This window comes from Triticum aestivum, chromosome 7A (genome assembly GCF_018294505.1).
Source record: "Triticum aestivum cultivar Chinese Spring chromosome 7A, IWGSC CS RefSeq v2.1, whole genome shotgun sequence".
NCBI lineage: Eukaryota > Viridiplantae > Streptophyta > Magnoliopsida > Poales > Poaceae > Triticum > Triticum aestivum.
In genome coordinates, this window is record NC_057812.1 from 727,878,151 (window position 1) to 727,899,164 (window position 21,014).

Sequence of the window (21,014 nt, forward strand, 5' to 3'; positions counted from 1 at the left end):
TATGTTGCATTTGGTGGTGTGGTGGTGTTTGACAGCACATACCGGTCAAACAAATATAGGTCACCGTTTGTTCCATTTGTGGGGCTGAATCATCACCGCAACACAGTCGTGTTTGGGGTTGGTCTTGTATCCGGCGAATCGGCTGACTCATATGAGTGGCTGCTTCAGGTTTTTTTGGAGGCAATGCACCAGAAGCATCCCATTTCAGCGATCAAAGACGGTGACGCTTCAATGGCCAAAGCCATATCATCAGTCTGGCCTAGCACATATCACCGTCTATGCAGCTGGCATATCGAGCAGAATATGGTGCTTCACCTCCGAAAGGAAAAGCTTAAGGAATTTAGGAAATTTATTTACTATGCCATGGATATGCATGGATTCACATGATGTACGAGCTGAGAGAGAAGTGGTCTATAGCATATAACAAGGAAAGGTATTTCCTAGGGATGTTGAGCAATCAGAGGAGTGAGTCTCTAAACTCGAGGCTTCATGTGCACCTGAATAGGAGAATGAAACTCATTGATCTTGTGCAACACGTTGAACACTGTGTGTCAGTTTTGCGTCGGAATGAAGCAGCATTGGACGCTGTAGCTTCGCACACAATCCCCTTCACTAGATTGACTGCCGACCCACTTGAGATAAGTGCGTCATCTATTTATACCCCTGTTATGTTCAGTAAGGTAAAGGCCGAGATTGTCAACTTATCAAGATGGAATGTTCTTTTGGTGGAAGAGGACACTGGTTTGGTTAGCTATGGAGTTGCTCGCAAAGAGTCGGTGCACGTTAGGTTCCATGTCATATGTATTTTTGATGGATCTAAGATGGAAAGTGCATATTGTGGATGTAGGAAGATGGAAAGCGAGGATTTTCCATGTGCTCATATATTTTGCGTTCTGAAGTACAATGGGATATGCACCATCCCCGCATGTTGTGTGAAGGCTAGATGGACAATGCAAGCCAAGCCTGCTTTCGGTTCTGTGAGGAGTGCCAATACACATGTATGGTCAGAACAGATGGATAAGTACCATGAACTGCGCAATATGGCTAGCGAGGCTTTATTCACGGCCTCAACTAGCGAAATGCGGTCATAAAAGGTGATGGAGTACCTGAGGAGCATATTCGACGAGGGCAACAGAAATGATGTGAATACTGGCACATCATCATTTGTTCCTATGCCGGCGTATTTTTCTAGGGCGCGGCAATGGTTTACAGATCAAGTTCAAGACCCTAAACCAATAATAAATCCCAAAGGCAGACCAGCCAAAGAATCGAATAAGAGGTTGAAGCCATTCCTGGAGAATTTGAAAGCAAAAAAGAAAACATTGAAGTAAGTGTTTGGTCATTATGATGTGTATTGTATATGTTCATTTCTTGGTTGCAGCCTGTCAATATGGTTTACTTTTTGCAGGAAAGTTCATGGTCAGTTGAGTAGGGGGAGGAAGAAAAAAGTGAACAATACTGTGGAAGAAGCAGGAGAAGAAGAAGAAGAAGAAGAAGAAGAAGAAGAAGAAGAAGAAGAAGAAGAAGAAGAAGAAGAAGAAGAAGAAGAAGAAGAAGAAGAGGCGGCAGAAGAAGAGGATCGTGCTAATAAGAGGAAACCGGTGAAGTAAGTTTTTAAGAAATTTCATGTATCTTGTCTACTGTACTTGTGCAAGTCGAACTATTGTTGAAGCATGTTAATATGTGCAATTTAAACAATGTTTCGCACTACACAGGAAAGCTTCAGCAAAGGTGACTGAAGTTATTATGATGACTCGGGGGAGAAAGAGAAAAGAGAACAATGACGAAGTGTGTGCTAAGAACAAAAGACCTTTCAAGTAAGTTTATGCATTGTCAGAAGTACATGTTAAACCCTCTGTCAATACCATGTTAATTTATTTGAGTTTGTACAGGAAAACGGCTGGAAAGTCTAAGTAGACAGACAAAGATGACAAGGGGGACAAAGAAAAGATGACAATAAATCCACTTTTTGTTTGCCATTATTCTGTCGAATTATTGGTCACAAGTGTTATACATTCAGTTTTTTACTATGGAATTTATCATCAGAGTTATATTTGTACTATGGAAGTTATCATCAGAGCTATTGGATGTGTGTGTCCTTGTGAACTTGTGATTATGTGCTATGCTAAATGCTATGGGAACTAAACCTGTGAACATGTTCTATTTGAATTCTGCCAAAAATGAGCATGGGTTCACTTTATTTTTTTGCTGTCAAAAGTGAGCATTGGTTCAGTTTATTTTGTTGCTGCCAAAAATGAGCATCGGTTCAGTTTATATTGTTGCTGGCAAAAAACAGCTTGATTCAGTTTATTTTGTTGCTGTCAAAAGTGAGCATGGCTTCAGATAATTTCAGTTCATTACTGTGAACATTCTCTATGAGTAAATGTTGCTCTTTTACATTGTGTACAATTTGTTTTGTTGCTGTACAAAATGACACTTCAAACCTGAAAAAAAATTGCAAACTAAATCAAGTACACTATTTGTTTAAAATTCAGTACATTTCCTCACAATTTTTCCAAACTGAATTCAGTACATTGCCTTTCAAAATACAGTACATTGCCTGAAATTTTTTGCAAACTGGATTCAGTACACTGCCTTTCAGATATTCAGTACATTGCTTGGCAAATTCTGCAAACTGAATTTCATTCAGTACATTTCCTGAAAACATACATTACATTGCCTCACAACCATTTGTGGATAAGATCAGTAGCAAATGAACTAGGATAAGATCATCCCTAGAACTAAACCTGATACAAATATCAGAATGCCACACACCAACATCCCCCCTTTCCTAAGTAAATTGTCACTAACTGATGCAGCAGCACCACCATACCCTGCAGTTTGTTCAGTTCTCTTCTGCATTTCCACACGCAATGCACCAGCACCTACATCTCCATCTGTACATAATGCTGCAACATCATCCCCTAGCTTCCATACTCTCCCAGCAATACACGCAGGAATTGAGATGTTGGGTCGTCGTGCTATTGTCTGAACCCATGCTGTTCAAAAAACTGAAGTTTATAAGACAGGGGAATTGAACAGAATAGAGGAGGACAGAGCATGGGACAGAAAGTACCAATACATGTTTATATTTGAGGGCAGAAAGTACCAATACATGTTTATATGCAACAACAAGTAACACAGTACCAGTACATGTTTACATTTGAGAGCAGGTAACAAGATTCATATGACACAAAGTAAGAAGATTCATGATTCAACTTCAATTGGCTTGTCATCTTGAGCAGCTTCTAGATTGGCACCTTCGACAACTTCATCGTCAATAATACTATGTAAGACGGATTTGTCTCCTGCTTCTGCATCTGCCTCTACACTCATAAATGCATCTTCATTCTCATTCAGTTCCTCATCATGTTCAGAAAACATCTAAAAAAAGAGGACATTAGTCTGTCAAACAACATTGACCTGATCAAATCACAACATAAATATACACCATGTATATATCTAGTTTCAGGAAACAAGCACAAATGCATTACTGTGTATGCAGTATTGAAGTATTGAAGCTACTAGCATTTGACACAAAACAAGCACAAATACAGTGTTCTATTTGTTGTCTCCAAGTGCTAACATTTGGCACAAAAAGCAAGGGCATGTATTTCCTACAAAACACATTCTGCAGGAGTGCTTATTTTTGTGGGAATTACAGGTTTACAAAGAGGTGGGGTAGTTCACCTTCAGCTGCGATGTGGAGAACCGAAAGTGGGCAGGTCTTCGGGAGGTGGAGCACCGGCGGCGGACGAACCATGTGGAAGAGGACGGGTAGTGGTGAGTGGTGACGAACTGTAGTGGTTGAACTGGTCCTTGGGAGGTGGAGCACCGGCAGCAGACTTTTGGTGGTGGAGCGATCGACGGGAGGTTGGGGTTGGCGGTGGAGCAGGGGCTCAGGGCCGCCGCTCGCGGCGTCCGTCTTCACCTGCCAGGGCCGCCGCTCGGCCGACGGTCTGTTGGGGAACGTAGCAAAAATTCAAAATTTTCCTACATGTCACCAAGATCTATCTATGGAGTCATCTAGCAATGAGGGGGGAGTGGATCTACATACCCTTGTAGATCGCGCGTGGAAGCGTTCAAGAGAACGGGGTTGATGGAGTCGTACTCGTCGTGATCCAAATCACCGATGATCCTAGCGCCTAACGGACGACACCTCCGCGTTCAACACACGTACGGAGCAGCGACGTCTCCTCCTTCTTGATCCAGCAAGGGGAAGGAGAGGTTGATGGAGATCCAGCAGCACGACGGCGTGGTGGTGGAAGTAGCGGGATTCCAACAGGGCTTCGCCAAGCGCTGCGGGAGGAGGGAGATGTGTCATGGGAGGGAGAGGGAGGCGCCAGGGCTTAGGTTGGGCTGCCCTCCCTTCCCCCCACTATATATAGGGCCAAGGGAGAGGGGGGGCAGCCTTGGCCCTTCCTCCAAGGAAGGGTGCGGCCAGGGAGGAGTCCCACCTCCCCAAGGCACCTCGGAGGTGCCTTCCCCCTTTAGGACTCTTCCTTTTCCTTGACTCTTGGCGCATGGGCCTTTTGGGGCTGGTGCCCTTGGCCCATATAGGCCAAGGCGAGCCCCCTACAGCCCATGTGGCCCCCCGGGGCAGGTGGCCCCACCCGGTGGACCCCCGGGACCCTTCCGGTGGTCCCGGTACAATACCGGTGACCCCGAAACTTGTCCCGATGGCCGAAATAGCACTTCCTATATATAATTCTTTACCTCCGGACCATTCCGGAACTCCTCGTGACGTCCGGGATCTCATCCGGGACTCCGAAAAACTTTCGGGTTACCGCATACTAATATCTCTATAACCCTAGCGTCACCGAACCTTAAGTGTGTAGACCCTACGGGTTCGGGAGACATGCAGACATGACCGAGATGACTCTCCGGTCAATAACCAACAGCGGGATCTGGATACCCATGTTGGCTCCCACATGTTCCACGATGATCTCATCGAATGAACCATGATGTCAAGGACTTAATCAATCCCGTATACAGTTCCCTTTGTCTATCGGTACGACACTTGCCCGAGATTCGATCGTCGTTATCCCGATACCTTGTTCAATCTCGTTACCGGCAAGTCTCTTTACTCGTTCCGTAACACATCATCCCGTGATAAACTCCTTGATCACATATTGTGCACATTATGATGATGTCCTACCGAGTGGGCCCAGAGATACCTCTCCGTTTACACGGAGTGACAAATCCCAGTCTCGATTCGTGCCAACCCAACAGACACTTTCGGAGATACCTGTAGTGTACCTTTATAGCCACCCAGTTACGTTGTGACGTTTGGCACACCCAAAGCACTCCTACGGTATCCGGGAGTTGCACAATCTCATGGTCTAAGGAAATGATACTTGACATTAGAAAAGCTTTAGCATACGAACTACATGATCTTGTGCTAGGCTTAGGATTGGGTCTTTGTCCATCACATCATTCTCCTAATGATGTGATCCCGTTATCAATGACATCCAATGTCCATGGTCAGGAAACCGTACCATCTATTGATCAACGAGCCAGTCAACTAGAGGCTTACTAGGGACATGGTGTTGTCTATGTATCCACACATGTATCTGAGTTTCCTATCAATACAATTCTAGCATGGATAATAAACGATTATCATGAACAAGGAAATATAATAATAACTAATTTATTATTGCCTCTAAGGCATATTTCCAACAGTCTCCCACTTGCACTAGAGTCAATAATCCAGTTCACATCGATATGTGATTAACACTCAAGGTCACATCCCCATGTGACTAACACCCAAAGAGTTTACTAGAGTCAATAATCTAGTTCACATTACCATGTGATTAACACTCGATGAGTTCTGGGTTTGAACATGTTATGCTTGTGAGAGATGTTATAGTCAACGGGTCTGAATCTTTCCGATCCGTATGTACTTTGCAAATCTCTATGTCATCTTGTAGATGCAGCCACTACGCTATATTTGGAGCCATTTCAAATAACTGTTCTACTTGGAGCTATTCTAAATTGTTGCTCCATTATACGTATCCGATATCTCTACTCAGAGCTATCCGGATAGGTGTTAAGCTTGCATCGACGTAACTCTTTACGTCGAACTCTTTATCACCTCCATAACCGAGAAACATATCCTTATTCCTCTAAGGATAATTTAGACCGCTATCTGGTGATCTACTCCTAGATTACCTTTGTACCCTCTTGCCAGATGTGTGGCAAGGCACACATCAGGTGCGGTACTCAGCATGGCATACCGTATAGAGCCTATGACAAAAGCATAGGGGACGACCTTCGTCCTTCCTCTTTCTTCTGCCGTGGTCGAGCTTTAAGTCTTAACTTCATACCTTACAACTCAGGCAAGAACTCCTTCTTTGACTGGTCCATCTTGAACACCTTCAAGATCATGTCAAGATATGTGCTCATTTGAAAGTACCATTAAGAATTTTGATCTATCCTTATAGATCTTGATGCTCAATGTTCAAGTAGCTTAATCCAGGCTTTCCATTGAAAAATACTTTCCAATAACCCTATATGCTTTCCAGAAATTCTACGTCATTTCTGATCAACAATATGTCAACATATACTTATCAGAAATTCTATAGTGCTCCCACTCACTTCTTTGGAAATACAAGTTTCTCATAAACTTTGTATACACCCAAAACTTTGATCATCTTATCAAAGCATACATTCCAACTCCGAGATGCTTGCTCCAGTCCTTAGAAGGATTTCTGGAGCTTTGCATACTTATTAGCATCTTTCAGGATTGACAAAACCTTCCGGTTGTATCACATACAACCTTTCCTCAAGAAAATCGTCGAGAAACAATGTTTTGACATCCTATCTGCAAGATTTCATAAATAATGCAGTAATCGCTAATATAATTCCAACAGACTCTTAGCATCGCTATGAGTGAGAAAGTCTCATCGTAGTCAACTCCTTGAACTTGTCGGAAAACATCTTAACGACAAGTCGAGCTTTCTTAATGATGATACTTACCATCATTGTCCGTCTTCCTTTTAAAATCCATCTGTACTCAATAGCCTTACGACCATCGAGCCGCTCTGCCAAAGTCTACACTTTGTTTTCATAGATGGATCCTCTCTCGGATTTTATGGCCTCGAGCCATTTATCGGAATCTGGGCCCACCATCGCTTCTCCATGGCTCGTAGGTTCATTGTTGTCTAGCAACATGACTTCCAAGACAGGATTACGTACCAGTCTGAAGTAGTACGCATCCTTGTCATCCCACGAGGTTTGGTAGTGACTTGATCTGAAGTCTCATGATCACTATCATAAGCTTCCACTTCAATTGGTGTAGGTGCCACAGGAACAACTTCCTGTGCCCTGCCACACACTAGTTGAAGAGACGGTTCAATAACCTCATCAAGTCTCCACCATCCTCCGACTCAATTCTTTCGAGAGAAACTTTTTCTCGAGAAAGGACCCGATTCTAGAAACAATCCCTTATTGCTTTCGGATCTGAGACAGGAGGTATACCCAACTGTTTTGGGTGTCCTATGAAGATGCATTTATCCGCTTTGGGTTCGAGCTTATCAGCCTGAAACTTTTCACATAAGCGTCGCAGCCCCAAACTTCTAAGAAATGACAGCTTAGGTTTCCCTAAACCATAGTTCATACGGTGTCATCTCATCGGAATTACGTGGTGCCCCTTTTAAAGTGAATGTGGTTGTCTCTAATGCCTAACCCATAAACTATTGTGGTAATTCGATAAGAGACATCATGGCATGCATCATCTCCAATAGGGTGCAGTTATGATGTTCGGACACACCATCACACTATGGTGTTCCAGGCTGTATTAGTTGTGAAACAATTTCCACAATATCTTAATTATGTGCCAAACTCGTAATTCAGATATTCATCTCTATGATCATATCATAGATATTTATCCTCTTGTCACGACGATCTTTCAACTTCACCCTGAAATTACTTGAACCTTTCAATAATTTCGACTCGTGATTCATCAAGTAAATATACTCAATATCTACTCAAATCATCTGTGAAGCAAGAACATAACGATATCCACTACATGCCTCAGCACTCATTGGATTGCACACATCAAAATGTATTACTTCCAACAAGTTGCTTTCTAGTTCCATTTTACTAAAAACGAGGCTTTCAGTCATCTTGCCCATGTGGTATGATTTGCATGTCTCAAGTGATTCAAAATCAAGTGAGTCCAAACGGTCCATTTGCATGGAGTTTCTTCATGCATATACACCAATAGACATGGTTCGCATGTCTCAAACTTTTCAAAAACGAGTGAGCCCAAAGATCCATCAACATGGAGCTTCTTCATGCGTTTTATACCGATATGACTTACGTGGCAGTGCCACAAGTAGGTGGTACTATCATTACTATCTTATATCTTTTGGCATGAACATGTGTATCATTACGATCGAGATTCAATGAACCATTCATTTTAGGTGCAAGACCATTGAAGGTATTATTCAAATAAACAGAGTAACCATTATTCTCTTTAAATGAATAACCGTATTGCGATAGACATAATCCAATCATGTCTATGCTCAACGCAAACACCAATCTCGATGGTAGAGGGAGCGTACGATATTTGATCAACCTTGGAAAAACTTCCAACGCATATCGTCATCTCACCTTTAGCTAGTCTCCGTTTATTCCGTAGCTTTTATTTCGAGTTACTAACACTTAGCAACCGAACCGGTATCTAATACCCTGGTGCTACTAGGAGTACTAGTAAAGTACACATTAACATAATGTATATCCAATATACTTCTACCGACCTTGCCAGCCTTCTCATCTACCAAGTATCTAGGGTAATTCTGCTCCAGTGGCTGTTCCCCTTTATTATAGAAGTACCTAGTCTCGGGCTTGGGTTCAACTTTGGGTTTCTTCACTTGAGCAGCAACTGACTTGTCATTTCATGAAGTATCCCTTTCTTGCCCTTGCTCTTCTTGAAACTAGTGGTTTCACCAACCATCAACAATTGATGCTCCTTCTTGATTTCTACTTTTGTGGTGTCAAACATCGCGAATATCTCAAGGATCATCATATATGTCCCTGATATATTATAGTTCATCATGAAGCTCTAGCAGCTTGGTGGTAATGACTTCAGAGAAGCATCACTCTCTCATCTGGAAGATCAACTCCCACTCGATTCAAATGATTGTTGTACTCAGACAATCTGAGCACAAGCTCAATAATTGAGCTTTTCTCCTTAGTTTGTAGGCTAAGAAAATCGTCGGAGGTCTTATACCTCTTGACGTGGGCACGAGCCTGAAATCCCAATTTCAGCCCTCGAAACATCTCATATGTTTTGCGACGTTTCAAAACCGTCTTCGGTGCCTCAATTCTAAACCATTTAACTGAACTATCACGTAGTTATCAAAATGTGTATGCCTGATGTTCGCAACATCCACAGACGACGTTCGAGGTTCAGCACACTGAGCGGTGCATTAAGGACATAAGCCTTCTATGAAGCAATGAGGACAATCCTCAGTTTACGGACCTAGTGCGCATAATTGCTACTATCAACTTTCAACTAAATTTTCTCTAGGAACATATCTAAACAGTAGAACTAAAGCGCGAGCTACGACATAATTTGCAAAGACCTTTTGACTATGTTCAGGATAATTAAGTTCATCTTGTGAACTCCCACTCAGATAGACATCCCTTTAGTCATCTAAGTGATTACATGATCCGAGTCAACTAGGTCGTGTCCGATCATCACGTGAGACGGACTAGTCAACATCGGTGAACATCTTCATGTTGATCGTATCTTCTATACGACTCATGCTCGACCTTTCGGTCTCTTGTGTTCCGAGGCCATGTCTGTACATGCTAGGCTCGTCAAGTTAACCTAAGTGTTTCGCATGTGTTCCGAGGCCATATCTGTACATGCTAGGCTCGTCAACACCCGTTGTATTCGAACGTAAGAATCTATACACCCGATCATCACGTGGTGCTTTGAAACGACGAACTTTCGCAACGGTGCACAGTTAGGGGGAACACCTTCTTGAAATTTTAGTGAGGGATCATCTTATTTACTACCGTCGTTCTAAGCAAATAAGATGTATAAACATGATAAACAACACATGCAATCAAATAGTGACATGATATGGCCAATATCATATTGCTCCTTTTGATCTTCATCTTCGGGGCTCCATGATCATCATCGTCACCGGCATGACACCATGATCTCCATCATCATGATCTCCATCATCGTGTCTCCATGAAGTTGCCTCACCAACTATTACTTCTACTACTACAGCTAACGGTTAGCAATAAAGTAAAGTAATTACATGACGTTTATGTTGACACGCAGGTCATAAATAAATTAAGTCAACTCCTATGGCTCCTGCCGGTTGTCATACTCATCGACATGCAAGTCGTGATTCCTATTACAAGAACATGATCATCTCATACATCACATATATCATTCATCACATCCTTTGGCCATATCACATCACATAGCATACCCTACAAAAACAAGTTAGACGTCCTCTAATTGTTGTTTGCATGTTTTACGTGGCTGCTATGGGTTTCTAGCAAGAACGTTTCTTACCTACGCAAAAACCACAACGTGATATGCCAATTGCTATTTACCCTTCATAAGGACCCTTTTCATCGAATCCGATCTGACTAAAGTGGGAGAGACAGACACCCGCTAGCCACCTTATGCAACTAGTGCATGTCAGTCGATGGAACCAGTCTCACGTAAGAGTACATGTAAGGTCGGTCCGGGCTGCTTCATCCCACAATGCCACCGAATCAAGATTGGACTAGTAACGGTAAGCATATTGAACAAAATCAACGCCCACAACTACTTTGTGTTCTACTCATGCATAGAAACTACGCATAGACCTAGCTCATGATGCCACTGTTGGGGAACGTAGCATAAATTCAAAATTTTCCTACATGTCACCAAGATCTATCTATGGAGTCATCTAGCAATGAGGGAGGAGTGGATCTACATACCCTTGTAGATCGCGCGTGGAAGCGTTCAAGAGAACGGGGTTGATGGAGTCGTACTCGTCGTGATCCAAATCACCGATGATCCTAGCGCCTAACGGACGACACCTCCGCGTTCAACACACGTACGGAGCAGCGACGTCTCCTCCTTCTTGATCCAGCAGGGGGAAGGAGAGGTTGATGGAGATCCAGCAGCACGACGGCGTGGTGGTGGAAGTAGCGGGATTCCAACAAGGCTTCGCCAAGCGCTGCGGGAGGAGGGAGATGTGTCATGGGAGGGAGAGGGAGGCGCCAGGGCTTAGGTTGGGCTGCCCTCCCTTCCCCCCACTATATATAGGGCCAAGGGAGAGGGGGGGCAGCCTTGGCCCTTCCTCCAAGGAAGGGTGCGGCCAGGGAGGAGTCCCACCTCCCCAAGGCACCTCGGAGGTGCCTTCCCCCTTTAGGACTCTTCCTTTTCCTTGACTCTTGGCGCATGGGCCTTTTGGGGCTGGTGCCCTTGGCCCATATAGGCCAAGGCGTGCCCCCTACAGCCCATGTGGCCCCCGGGGGCAGGTGGCCCCACCCGGTGGACCCCCGGGACCCTTCCGGTGGTCCCGGTACAATACCGGTGACCCCGAAACTTGTCCCGATGGCCGAAATAGCACTTCCTATATATAATTCTTTACCTCCGGACCATTCCGGAACTCCTCGTGACGTCCGGGATCTCATCCGGGACTCCGAAAAACTTTCGGGTTACCGCATACTAATATCTCTATAACCCTAGCGTCACCGAACCTTAAGTGTGTAGACCCTACGGGTTCGGGAGACATGCAGACATGACCGAGATGACTCTCCGGTCAATAACCAACAGCAGGATCTGGATACCCATGTTGGCTCCCACATGTTCCACGATGATCTCATCAAATGAACCACGATGTCAAGGACTTAATCAATCCCGTATACAGTTCCCTTTGTCTATCGGTACGACACTTGCCCGAGATTCGATCGTCGTTATCCTGATACCTTGTTCAATCTCGTTACCGGCAAGTCTCTTTACTCGTTCCGTAACACATCATCCCGTGATAAACTCCTTGATCACATATTGTGCACATTATGATGATGTCCTACCGAGTGGGCCCAGAGATACCTCTCCGTTTACACGGAGTGACAAATCCCAGTCTCGATTCGTGCCAACCCAACAGACACTTTCGGAGATACCTGTAGTGTACCTTTATAGCCACCCAGTTACTTGTGACGTTTGGCACACCCAAATCACTTCTACGGTATCCGGGAGTTGCACAATCTCATGGTCTAAGGAAATGATACTTGACATTAGAAAAGCTTTAGCATACGAACTACATGATCTTGTGCTAGGCTTAGGATTGGGTCTTTGTCCATCACATCATTCTCCTAATGATGTGATCCCGTTATCAATGACATCCAATGTCCATGGTCAGGAAACCGTAACCATATATTGATCAACGAGCCAGTCAACTAGAGGCTTACTAGGGACATGGTGTTGTCTATGTATCCACACATGTATCTGAGTTTCCTATCAATACAATTCTTGCATGGATATTAAACGATTATCATGAACAAGGAAATATAATAATAACTAATTTATTATTGCCTCTAGGGCATATTTCCAACACGGTCTTCACCGGCCAGGGCCACCGCTCGGGCGCCGGTCCTCGTTCTGGGGCGCGCGGCGTGCATCGAGGCAAGCAGCAGATGGCGTCTAGGGTTAGTAGTTGGAGAACGAGAGATTGGCTGCTGGTGGTTTCTGTGAATCGGGATGTGAGGATGTGAGGTCTTGTACTCTACTCTGTAGTTGGGTCTAGTGGGCTGGCCGGACGGGCCTTGGGATGGGCTTTTATTAATCGGTCCATTTGGTCTATTCGGTCCTAAACATAGCATGACCGATCAGACCGAAACTAGTTCGGTCTTCTATTTGCACAGACCGTTTTCTATTCGATCTTTTCGAATTCGGTCTTTTCGGGTTCGGTCTCGGTCTTTTCGGTTTTGGTCTTCGATTTTTATGCCCGGGGTGAGCAGGAGGACGCGCCCACCGAATCTGGCCGGAGGAGATGGAGGAGCGGGCTGAGGGGATTACGTGGGTGTGCTGGGCGCTGCCGGCAGCCACCGGATTCGGCCGGGATCGACCGCCATAGGCGGCGGCGGCGAGAGTCTCGTGGGACAGGGACAAAGAATTGGCATTATACCAAAAACTCAAGCAACATCGCGGTTTATGATTGAATCTCGGAGGCATTCTTTTCACTTTGGTGATCCATGTCCATGGCCTATTTCAAATTCACTGCGAGTTTTGGCAACGACCATAAGACATGCATATGGTGGCGGGATGTCCTAGATGAATCCATATTGGAGGGGATCGGTTGCAATTGAGCATATTTCTTGTAATGATAGTTCGGGGTATGGAGTTCCGGGATTTGAAGGTCGGGGTTCATTTGCGACCGCGTCTACAACCACAAGGTTCGTTTCAGACTTCACTCAAAATAAAACCAATACGTTTCTTTGAAAAATAAAGTGTGACGAGGAACATTCACGAAGGCCAAAACTATTAATACAAATAAACAAAAAAACAAACTGATTCTTGTCGGCCAGTATTTTATGGGTTTTTCATCAGAGAACCATAGAAATTGCATAAAATGTTAGATGTGAACGAAAATTGGCATGTGTGCTTGCCATGTTGTTGTGTGCGTGTGCAAAAAATTTGGGTCCGTTTGGTGGATCCAAAAACAAAACACTTTGAGACTTGGCCTTCCGTCCTCACCGAAGCAACACATTTCCACATGGTGTATCTCTTGCCATGCATGACACGATTCCAAAATTTGGCATCATGTGGGAATTGCCAAGAGAGGACCCCACACAAAAAATGAACGAGTTCAGACACCAAACACAAGTTCCGTCACGACCGGCGTGTATTTTACGGTTTTTTCATCGGAAAACCATAGAAATTGCATAAAATGTTAGATGTGAACGAAAATTGGCATGTGTGCTTGCCATGTTGTTGTGTGCGTGTGCAAAAAATTTGGGTCCGTTTGGTGGATCCAAAAAAAACACTTTGAGACTTGGCCTTCCGTCATAACCGAAGCAGCACGTTTCCACATGGTGTATCTCTTGCCATGCATGACACGATTCCAAAATTTGACATCATGTACGAATTGCCAAGGGAGGACCTCACGCCAAAAATGAATGAGTTCAGACACCAAACACAAGTTCTGTCACGACCGGCGTGTATTTTACGGGTTTTTCATCGGAAAACCATAGAAATTGCATAAAATGTTAGGTGTGAACGAAAATTGGCATGTGTGCTTGCCATGTTGTGTGCATGTGCAAAAAATTTGGGTCTGTTTGGTGGATCCAAAAAAAACACTTTGAGACTTGGCCTTCCGTCCTAACTGAAGCAGTACGTTTCCACATGGTGTATCTCCTGCCATGCATGACACAATTCCAAAATTTGGCATCATGTGCGAATTGCCAAGGGAGGACCCCACGCAAAAAATGAACGACTTCAGACACCAAACACAAATTCCGTCAAGACTGGCCGTACTGACACTTGTGGGTTCCGAGCAGCCGTACTGACACTTATGGGTTTGGACGACTCGTACTCACATTTGGCATCATGTGGGTTCGAACAACTCATACTAGCTCATACTTGCGTGGGTCCGGGCATCCGTTCAATGGGCACAATTAATGCAACCTTGACAATTTGTAATGGAGGCAACACATTATATGAGAACGTTATTCGTCGTGTTAATATGTGCAGGGAACGCATTATGTGAGGGCATGATTGGAAGGGAGGTGGGGCCCCTTTGTGGGGAGATAAATGATACATATACGTAGTCTAACAGAAGTAGATAACCGACCGGCGATTTTGTTTCCTTTCCAGAAAGGTAGCTATCGTTAGCAACGGAAGGAGACGAGGCATGCACGCCCTACATTACCGGACTGCATGCAAAAGATTTTGAGGAGGTGGTATTTTCGATAGGAAAATTTTGGAGGATTCTAGAAAGTTACTTCCAATCCCATCAACAATAAACAAAACACGGGTTTATCTCTTCGGCAAGAAATAAATGACTAGATTGTAACCTACACGATCGCGTGTACCCAGCATATATATATGCTTTGTACGCATCAACCTAAACCTCACCACAGCCCAGCCTCCCTCCTTGAATCCCATCCTTGAACCTTGAGCAGAAGCAACCAATCTCGCCATCACCATCACCACCACCGTCATATGTCTTCCTATCATCCTGCTGCGTCCGTCAGGCCTGCACAGTCAGTCACGAAACAGTCCAAGTCACGTGCATCGAAGCCCCCACCTTCATCAACAAAGTTAGGTGCACCGAAGCCGCCACACTCGTCGGCAAAGAAGGTATACATATCTCATTGAACCCGTACATCAACTCGTGTAGATCAGCATGACATAGCAGTCCCGATTTACCATAGCCTACTATAGATCCACATGACGCCTCTTGTGTAGATCAGTCCCGATTTCCTTTTTTTGAATGACAATCCCGATTACATCCTGTTTACATTACATCAAAAAAAGATCAGTAGATTACACAAAAAAAGATTAGCTTAAGTACAAGTTACATTAATCAAATCATTACTTCAGCCTGGCACGTCTTAAACTAATTAGCCATCAATATAGTACGTCAACGAATGAGTACAGTAAAGTTATATTTTTATTTCTCAGTGGTACGTACAGTAAAATTATATTTTTATTTCTTAGTAAAAATATGCTGAAAATCCGTAGGCACGTTCACCATAGCCTACTCTTACTGAAGATAGAAAGAGAACATGCATGCAAATTAAAGATAGAAAGAGAACATGCATGCAAATTAAAACAACACCGCATATAGCCAAATAAACAGCCTAAATGATAATCTTAATTATTTGTTCACAATAAATCTCTTATTTTTGTTGGCTTGTCACTGAAAATAATCTTTGCACATACAGGGTACCTGATGAAGCTATGTACCTAGGGTAGGGTCATGGACATGTCCTAACTGCCCTACCCAAGGACATCTCTAAAAGAAATCACCTTTCAATCGACTTGAAGGTGTTCCACTCGACAGACTCGAAGTCACTCGACCAAGAAACGATCACTCGACCAAGATCCAACCACTCGACGGCCAGGAGACCTAAAGTCACCCCGCACGCTAACGGTCGGTCATTAAATAGCTTTTATGGTCATCATAGCACTTTATTACTAGCGTTACCAGTAACGCCCTGCCTTAATGTACATTAAACCCTTCGAAACGTGGGCTGGCCGGGGTCCTGGTGCACTCTATATAAGCCACCTCCCTCCTCCGAGACAAGGGTTCGCACCTCTGTAACTCATACTCACATCATCCAGTCGACCGCCTCCAGGCTCCGAGACGTAGGGTTTTTACTTCTTCCGAGAAGGGTCTGAACTCGTAAACCTTGCGTCCTTACAACTTCTCATAGCTAAGATCTCGCCTCTCCATACTTACCCCCCTACATTACTGCCAGACTTAGAACCACGACAGTTGGCGCCCACCGTGGGGCCGGTGTTTTAGCGTTTTGTTGGAGGAGTTGCGATCTTTTCCGATCCGAATCATCATGGTTTTCGACGGAGTTTTGGTGGAGGGCCGCGAGATCCGTCTCGGCGCGCTCACATTCATCGCCGACGACTCCGCCTGGCTTTAGGAAGCTCGGCTCGACGTGGACGCACACCCTGTCCGCGGGGCAACGCACTTTAGCGCATGCGTCCGCGGCGTGCTCCTGCGGCAACCGTCGACCCCCTACCAGTCGGCTCCTATGTTGTCCTCCCTCCCCGTTTCCCGCCGGCGCAAGCGCTCCGGTCGGTCGAGACTTCAGCGGTGGGTGAGACACGCGGTGGCCCACCAGTCGGCCATCCCTCAAGTCGCGGCGATCGAGCCCGACGAATCCCTCTAGGGCCTGTTCGACCTGTCGACTGGCTCCGAAGAGACTGCACCCGAATGCGACAGCAGCGATCCGGCAGCAGAGGTTCTGATGGTCGACACACCGCCCAGTCCCCCTGGTTTTACCTGCACCAACGGAGGCGCGGGAGGAGGCGACCCGTCGTGTCTCCATGAAGAGTATCTTCCCGAGTCTCTCACGTCGCTGCAGAGAGAAGAACTTCGCCGCCGGAACATGGATGCACTGCACACTCCTATCGTCGGAGAAACCCCCGAGGCTCGCGCCTTGGAAGACGCACGCCTGGCAAACTTGGCCGAGCGCACTCGACTGGAGAACCTCCAGCGAGCACTCGACGAGCGTGCGCGACAACGGGTTCCCGAATCCAGTCGACGTCAGCTCTTCCCGCCCCCACAGGTATATCGAACTCCGATTCAGAATTTAGCAGCTGCAGCCCGTATAGCGGAGTCGATTCAGCCTTCCCAGTCGGAGGCTGGCAGAGGCTTGCTGCAGATCAGAGCATTACTCCGGGCAGCAGGAGATCAGAATTCCGCTGTTTCTCGGTCGCGGAACAGGATTCACAGCAGATCCGTTGCCGCGGACACAGTCCAGTTGGCTCACAGCCCGAGATCGCCCCCGAGGCGTGAGGGACGTGGTGACCAGCGTGACCAGTATGGGAACCATGAGCAGTATGATCACCGAGTCGATCGTGACGGTCGACGTCGAGTGCCCACGCCTCCCCCGAGGAGCGGGTCGTATGTGCCTCGCCAGCAGGATGACAGGCGCCCTCATAGTGGTGGGCGAAGGATTCCAGTTGACCCCAGAGGGCCAGGCTTTGACGCGAGATCCATTCTCGTCCAGGGTTTGGTCGACAGGAACAGGGCTCACCGAGAAGGTCACGACAGAGATGCACCTACCAGCAGCAGAGTACATGTTTCGGGGCCAGGGTGCTTTAGTAGAGCCATCAGGGCCGCTGTGATTCCTCCCAATTTCAGGTTGGCGACTGGAGTCAGTAAGTTCACTGGCGAGTCCAAGCCCGATACTTGGCTTGAGGACTACCGAGTGGCCGTCCAGATTGGCGACGGCAATGATGAAGTGGCCATGAAGCACATGCCTCTCATGTTGGAGGGCTCGGCCAGAGCGTGGCTAAACCAGTTAGCACCTAGCAGCATTTACACTTGGGAAGATCTCTCCCGAGTGTTCGTCACCACATTTGAAGGCACATGCAAGCGACCGACAGGACTGATGGAACTGCGGTCCTATGTGCAAAAGCCGAATGAAACCTTGAGGGATTACATCCAGAGATGGATCATGTTACATCACTCGGTGGAGAATGTGCCTGACCACCAAGCAGTTTGTGCCTTCAAGGAAGGCGTCAAGTACAGAGAACTGAATTTGAAATTCGGTCGAACCGGAGATATGTCGCTGAATCGGATGATGGAGATTGCCACCAAGTACGCTAATGGCGAAGATGAGGATCGACTCAGGAGTGGCAAGCTCAAGTCAGTCGCCAAAGAAACCGGAGGCAATTCCAGTCGGAAACAGAAGCGGAAAGCCGAGCCAGCGGCTCCCGAGGAAGCCTTAGCTTTGGCCCAAGGAAAGTCTAAAGGGAAACCTAAAGGGCCTTGAAACCCCAAAAAGGTTAAAGACCAGGAGGGAAATGATGTGTTGGACTTACCGTGTCTCGTCCACACGAAGAAAGATGAAGAGGGTAATTTTATTTACCCAAAACATACCACTCGGCAGTGTCGACTCTTGATCCAGCAGTTCCAGGGCAAGCAGCCCAAGGGTAAGGAAAAGGAGTCAAACAAGGTCGAAGACAAAGAGGACAGTGATGACGGATACCCTCAAGTCAATTCCACCCTGATGATTTTTGCTGATGTTGAGAGCAAAAGTCGACTGAAAGTTATTAACCGAGAGGTGAATATGGTCGCTCCGGCGACACCTAGTTACTTGAAATGGTCTCAGACTGCCATAACGTTCGACCAGTCCGACCACCTAACGCACATCACCACCCCTGGGAGGCAAGCTTTGGTGGTAGACCCAGTTGTTGAAGGCACTCGACTGACCAAAGTCCTGATGGATGGTGGCAGTGGTTTGAACATATTATACGCTGAGACGTTGAAGGGGATGGGCATTCTGATGTCCAGACTCAGTGCCAGCAACATGAGTTTCCATGGAGTCATTCCTAGGAAGAAGGCTGAATCACTCGGCCAGATTGCTCTTGATGTGGTTTTCGGTGATTCCAAGAATTACCGCAAAGAAAAATTGACATTTGAAGTTGTAGACTTCCAGAATGCCTATCACGCTATTTTGGGCAGGCCGGCTTATGCACGCTTCATGGCCCGACCATATTACGTGTATCTCAAATTGAAGATGCCTGGCCCCAAAGGTGTGATCACCATTACGGGCAATCGGAAGAAAGCGGACGAATGTTTTCAGAAAGGTTCGAAGATCGCCGACGCACAGATGTCAGTGGTGGAGTTGCAGGAATACCAGAAGACTGCAGACCCGAGTGATCTGTTGCGAGCCAAGAAGCCCGCTACAGAGTCAGCTTTCCAGTCGACTGGCGACACGAAGACAGCTCACATCCACCCGACCGACCCCAGCGCCGCCCCGACTCATATCTCGACAACACTCAACTCCAAATAAGAAGAAGCGCTCATCCAGTTCCTCCATGAGAACTGGGACATCTTCGCGTGGAAGCCTTTTGACATGCCAGGTGTTCCCAGGGAGCTGGCTGAGCATCGCCTGAGAGTCGACTCAAAAGTAAAACCTATCAAGGAACATCTTCGACGGACCGCCGTCCAAAAGAGAGAATCTATTGGCGAAGAGGTGGCTCGGCTCTTAGCAGCGGAGTTCATCCGAGAAATCTTCCACTCCGAGTAGCTCGCCAACGTTGTCATGGTCCCCAAGAAGGACAAGTCACTTTGCATGTGCATTGACTTTAAACATATCAATCGGGCCTGCCCGAAAGATCATTTTCCTCTCCCCGCATCGACCAGATAGTCGACTTGACTGCGGGATGTGAGCGACTTTCTTTCTTAGACGCCTATTCCCGGTACCATCAGATCCGTCTGTATGGACCTGATGAGATCAAGACAGCTTTCATCACTCCATTCGGGTGCTTCTGTTATGTTACCATGCCGTTCGGCCTCAAGAATGCCGGAGCCACATTCATGAGGAGGATTCAGAAGTGTTTACTCACTCAAATCAGTCGGAACGTGGAAGCATACATGGATGATATTGTGGTCAAGTCAAGAAAGGGTTTCGACCTGCTGACTGACCTTGCTGAAACCTTTGCCAACCTCAGGAGGTATGATATCAAGCTTAATCCATCAAAGTGTACATTCGGAGTCCCTGGCGGAAAATTACTCGGTTTTCTCGTTTCCGAACGGGGAATCGACGCCAATCCATAAAACATTGGCACTATACTCTGAATGAAAAGCCCTGTGCGAGTGCACGACGTCCAGAAGCTTACTGGTTGTTTGGCTGCCCTAAGTCGATTCATATCTCGTCTCGGTGAAAAGGCATTACCTCTTTACTGATTGATGAAGAAGTCCGACAAGTTCGAGTGAACTCCCGAAGCTGATGCAGCGTTTGCAGAGCTCAAAGCTCTGCTCTCCACCCAGCCGGTGCTTGCTGCCCCAATCGGCAAAGAGCCTTTGCTGCTTTACATTGCAGCCATAGGACAAATCGTCAGTACGCTACTTACGGTCGAGCGGGAAGAAGAAGGGAAAACCTTCAAAGTTCAGCGCCCAGTATATTATATTTCTGAAGTCTTGACCCCATCGAAGCAAAGATATCCTCACTATCAGAAACTTGTATATGGGATTTATATGACCACCAAGAAAGTTGCTCACTACTTCTCTGGTCATTCCATTACAGTCGTCAGCGACGCTCCATTAAGAGATCCTGCATAACAGGGATGCAACTGGTCGAGTGGCAAAATGGGCGATTGAACTCCTTCCCCTTGATATCAAGTTTGAGGCAAAGAAAGCTATCAAGTCCCAAGCAATCGCAGATTTCGTCGCCGAGTGGATTGAACAGCAGCTGCCGACTCAGATTCACTCGGAGCATTGGACTATGTTTTTCGACGGCTCCAAGATGCTGAGTGGTTCCAGTGCCGGAGTGGTGTTGGTGTCCCTCAGAGGAGA

General features: G+C 46.2%; 1 protein-coding gene and 1 long non-coding RNA gene across 7 annotated transcripts in view; one reads left to right on the forward strand and one right to left on the reverse strand.

The window, feature by feature from the left end:
• The first annotated feature begins 509 nt into the window (after window positions 1-509).
• On the forward strand, window positions 510-2,200 carry LOC123147126 (uncharacterized). 2 transcript variants are annotated; one of them, XR_006473059.1, is made up of 4 exons: window positions 510-1,327; window positions 1,409-1,606; window positions 1,721-1,817; window positions 1,893-2,200. It is a non-coding gene; the product is annotated as an uncharacterized lncRNA (long non-coding RNA). The 2 variants fall into 2 exon arrangements; XR_006473060.1 differs by lacking the exon at window positions 510-1,327 and having other exon boundaries at window positions 1,564-1,606; window positions 1,716-1,817.
• Window positions 2,201-2,506: 306 nt separating this feature from the next.
• Window positions 2,507-21,014, reverse strand: part of LOC123149753 (uncharacterized) — a 31,626-nt gene continuing 13,118 nt past the window's right edge. For 4 of the 5 annotated variants that reach the window (XM_044569480.1, XM_044569479.1, XM_044569478.1 and 1 more), the window contains exon 4: window positions 2,507-3,384. In XM_044569480.1, coding sequence (XP_044425415.1) covers window positions 3,208-3,384 — 177 coding nt within the window. In that variant the 3' untranslated portion in view covers window positions 2,507-3,207. The remainder of the gene's footprint in view (window positions 3,385-21,014) is intronic. The other variant, XM_044569477.1, reaches the window with a different exon arrangement.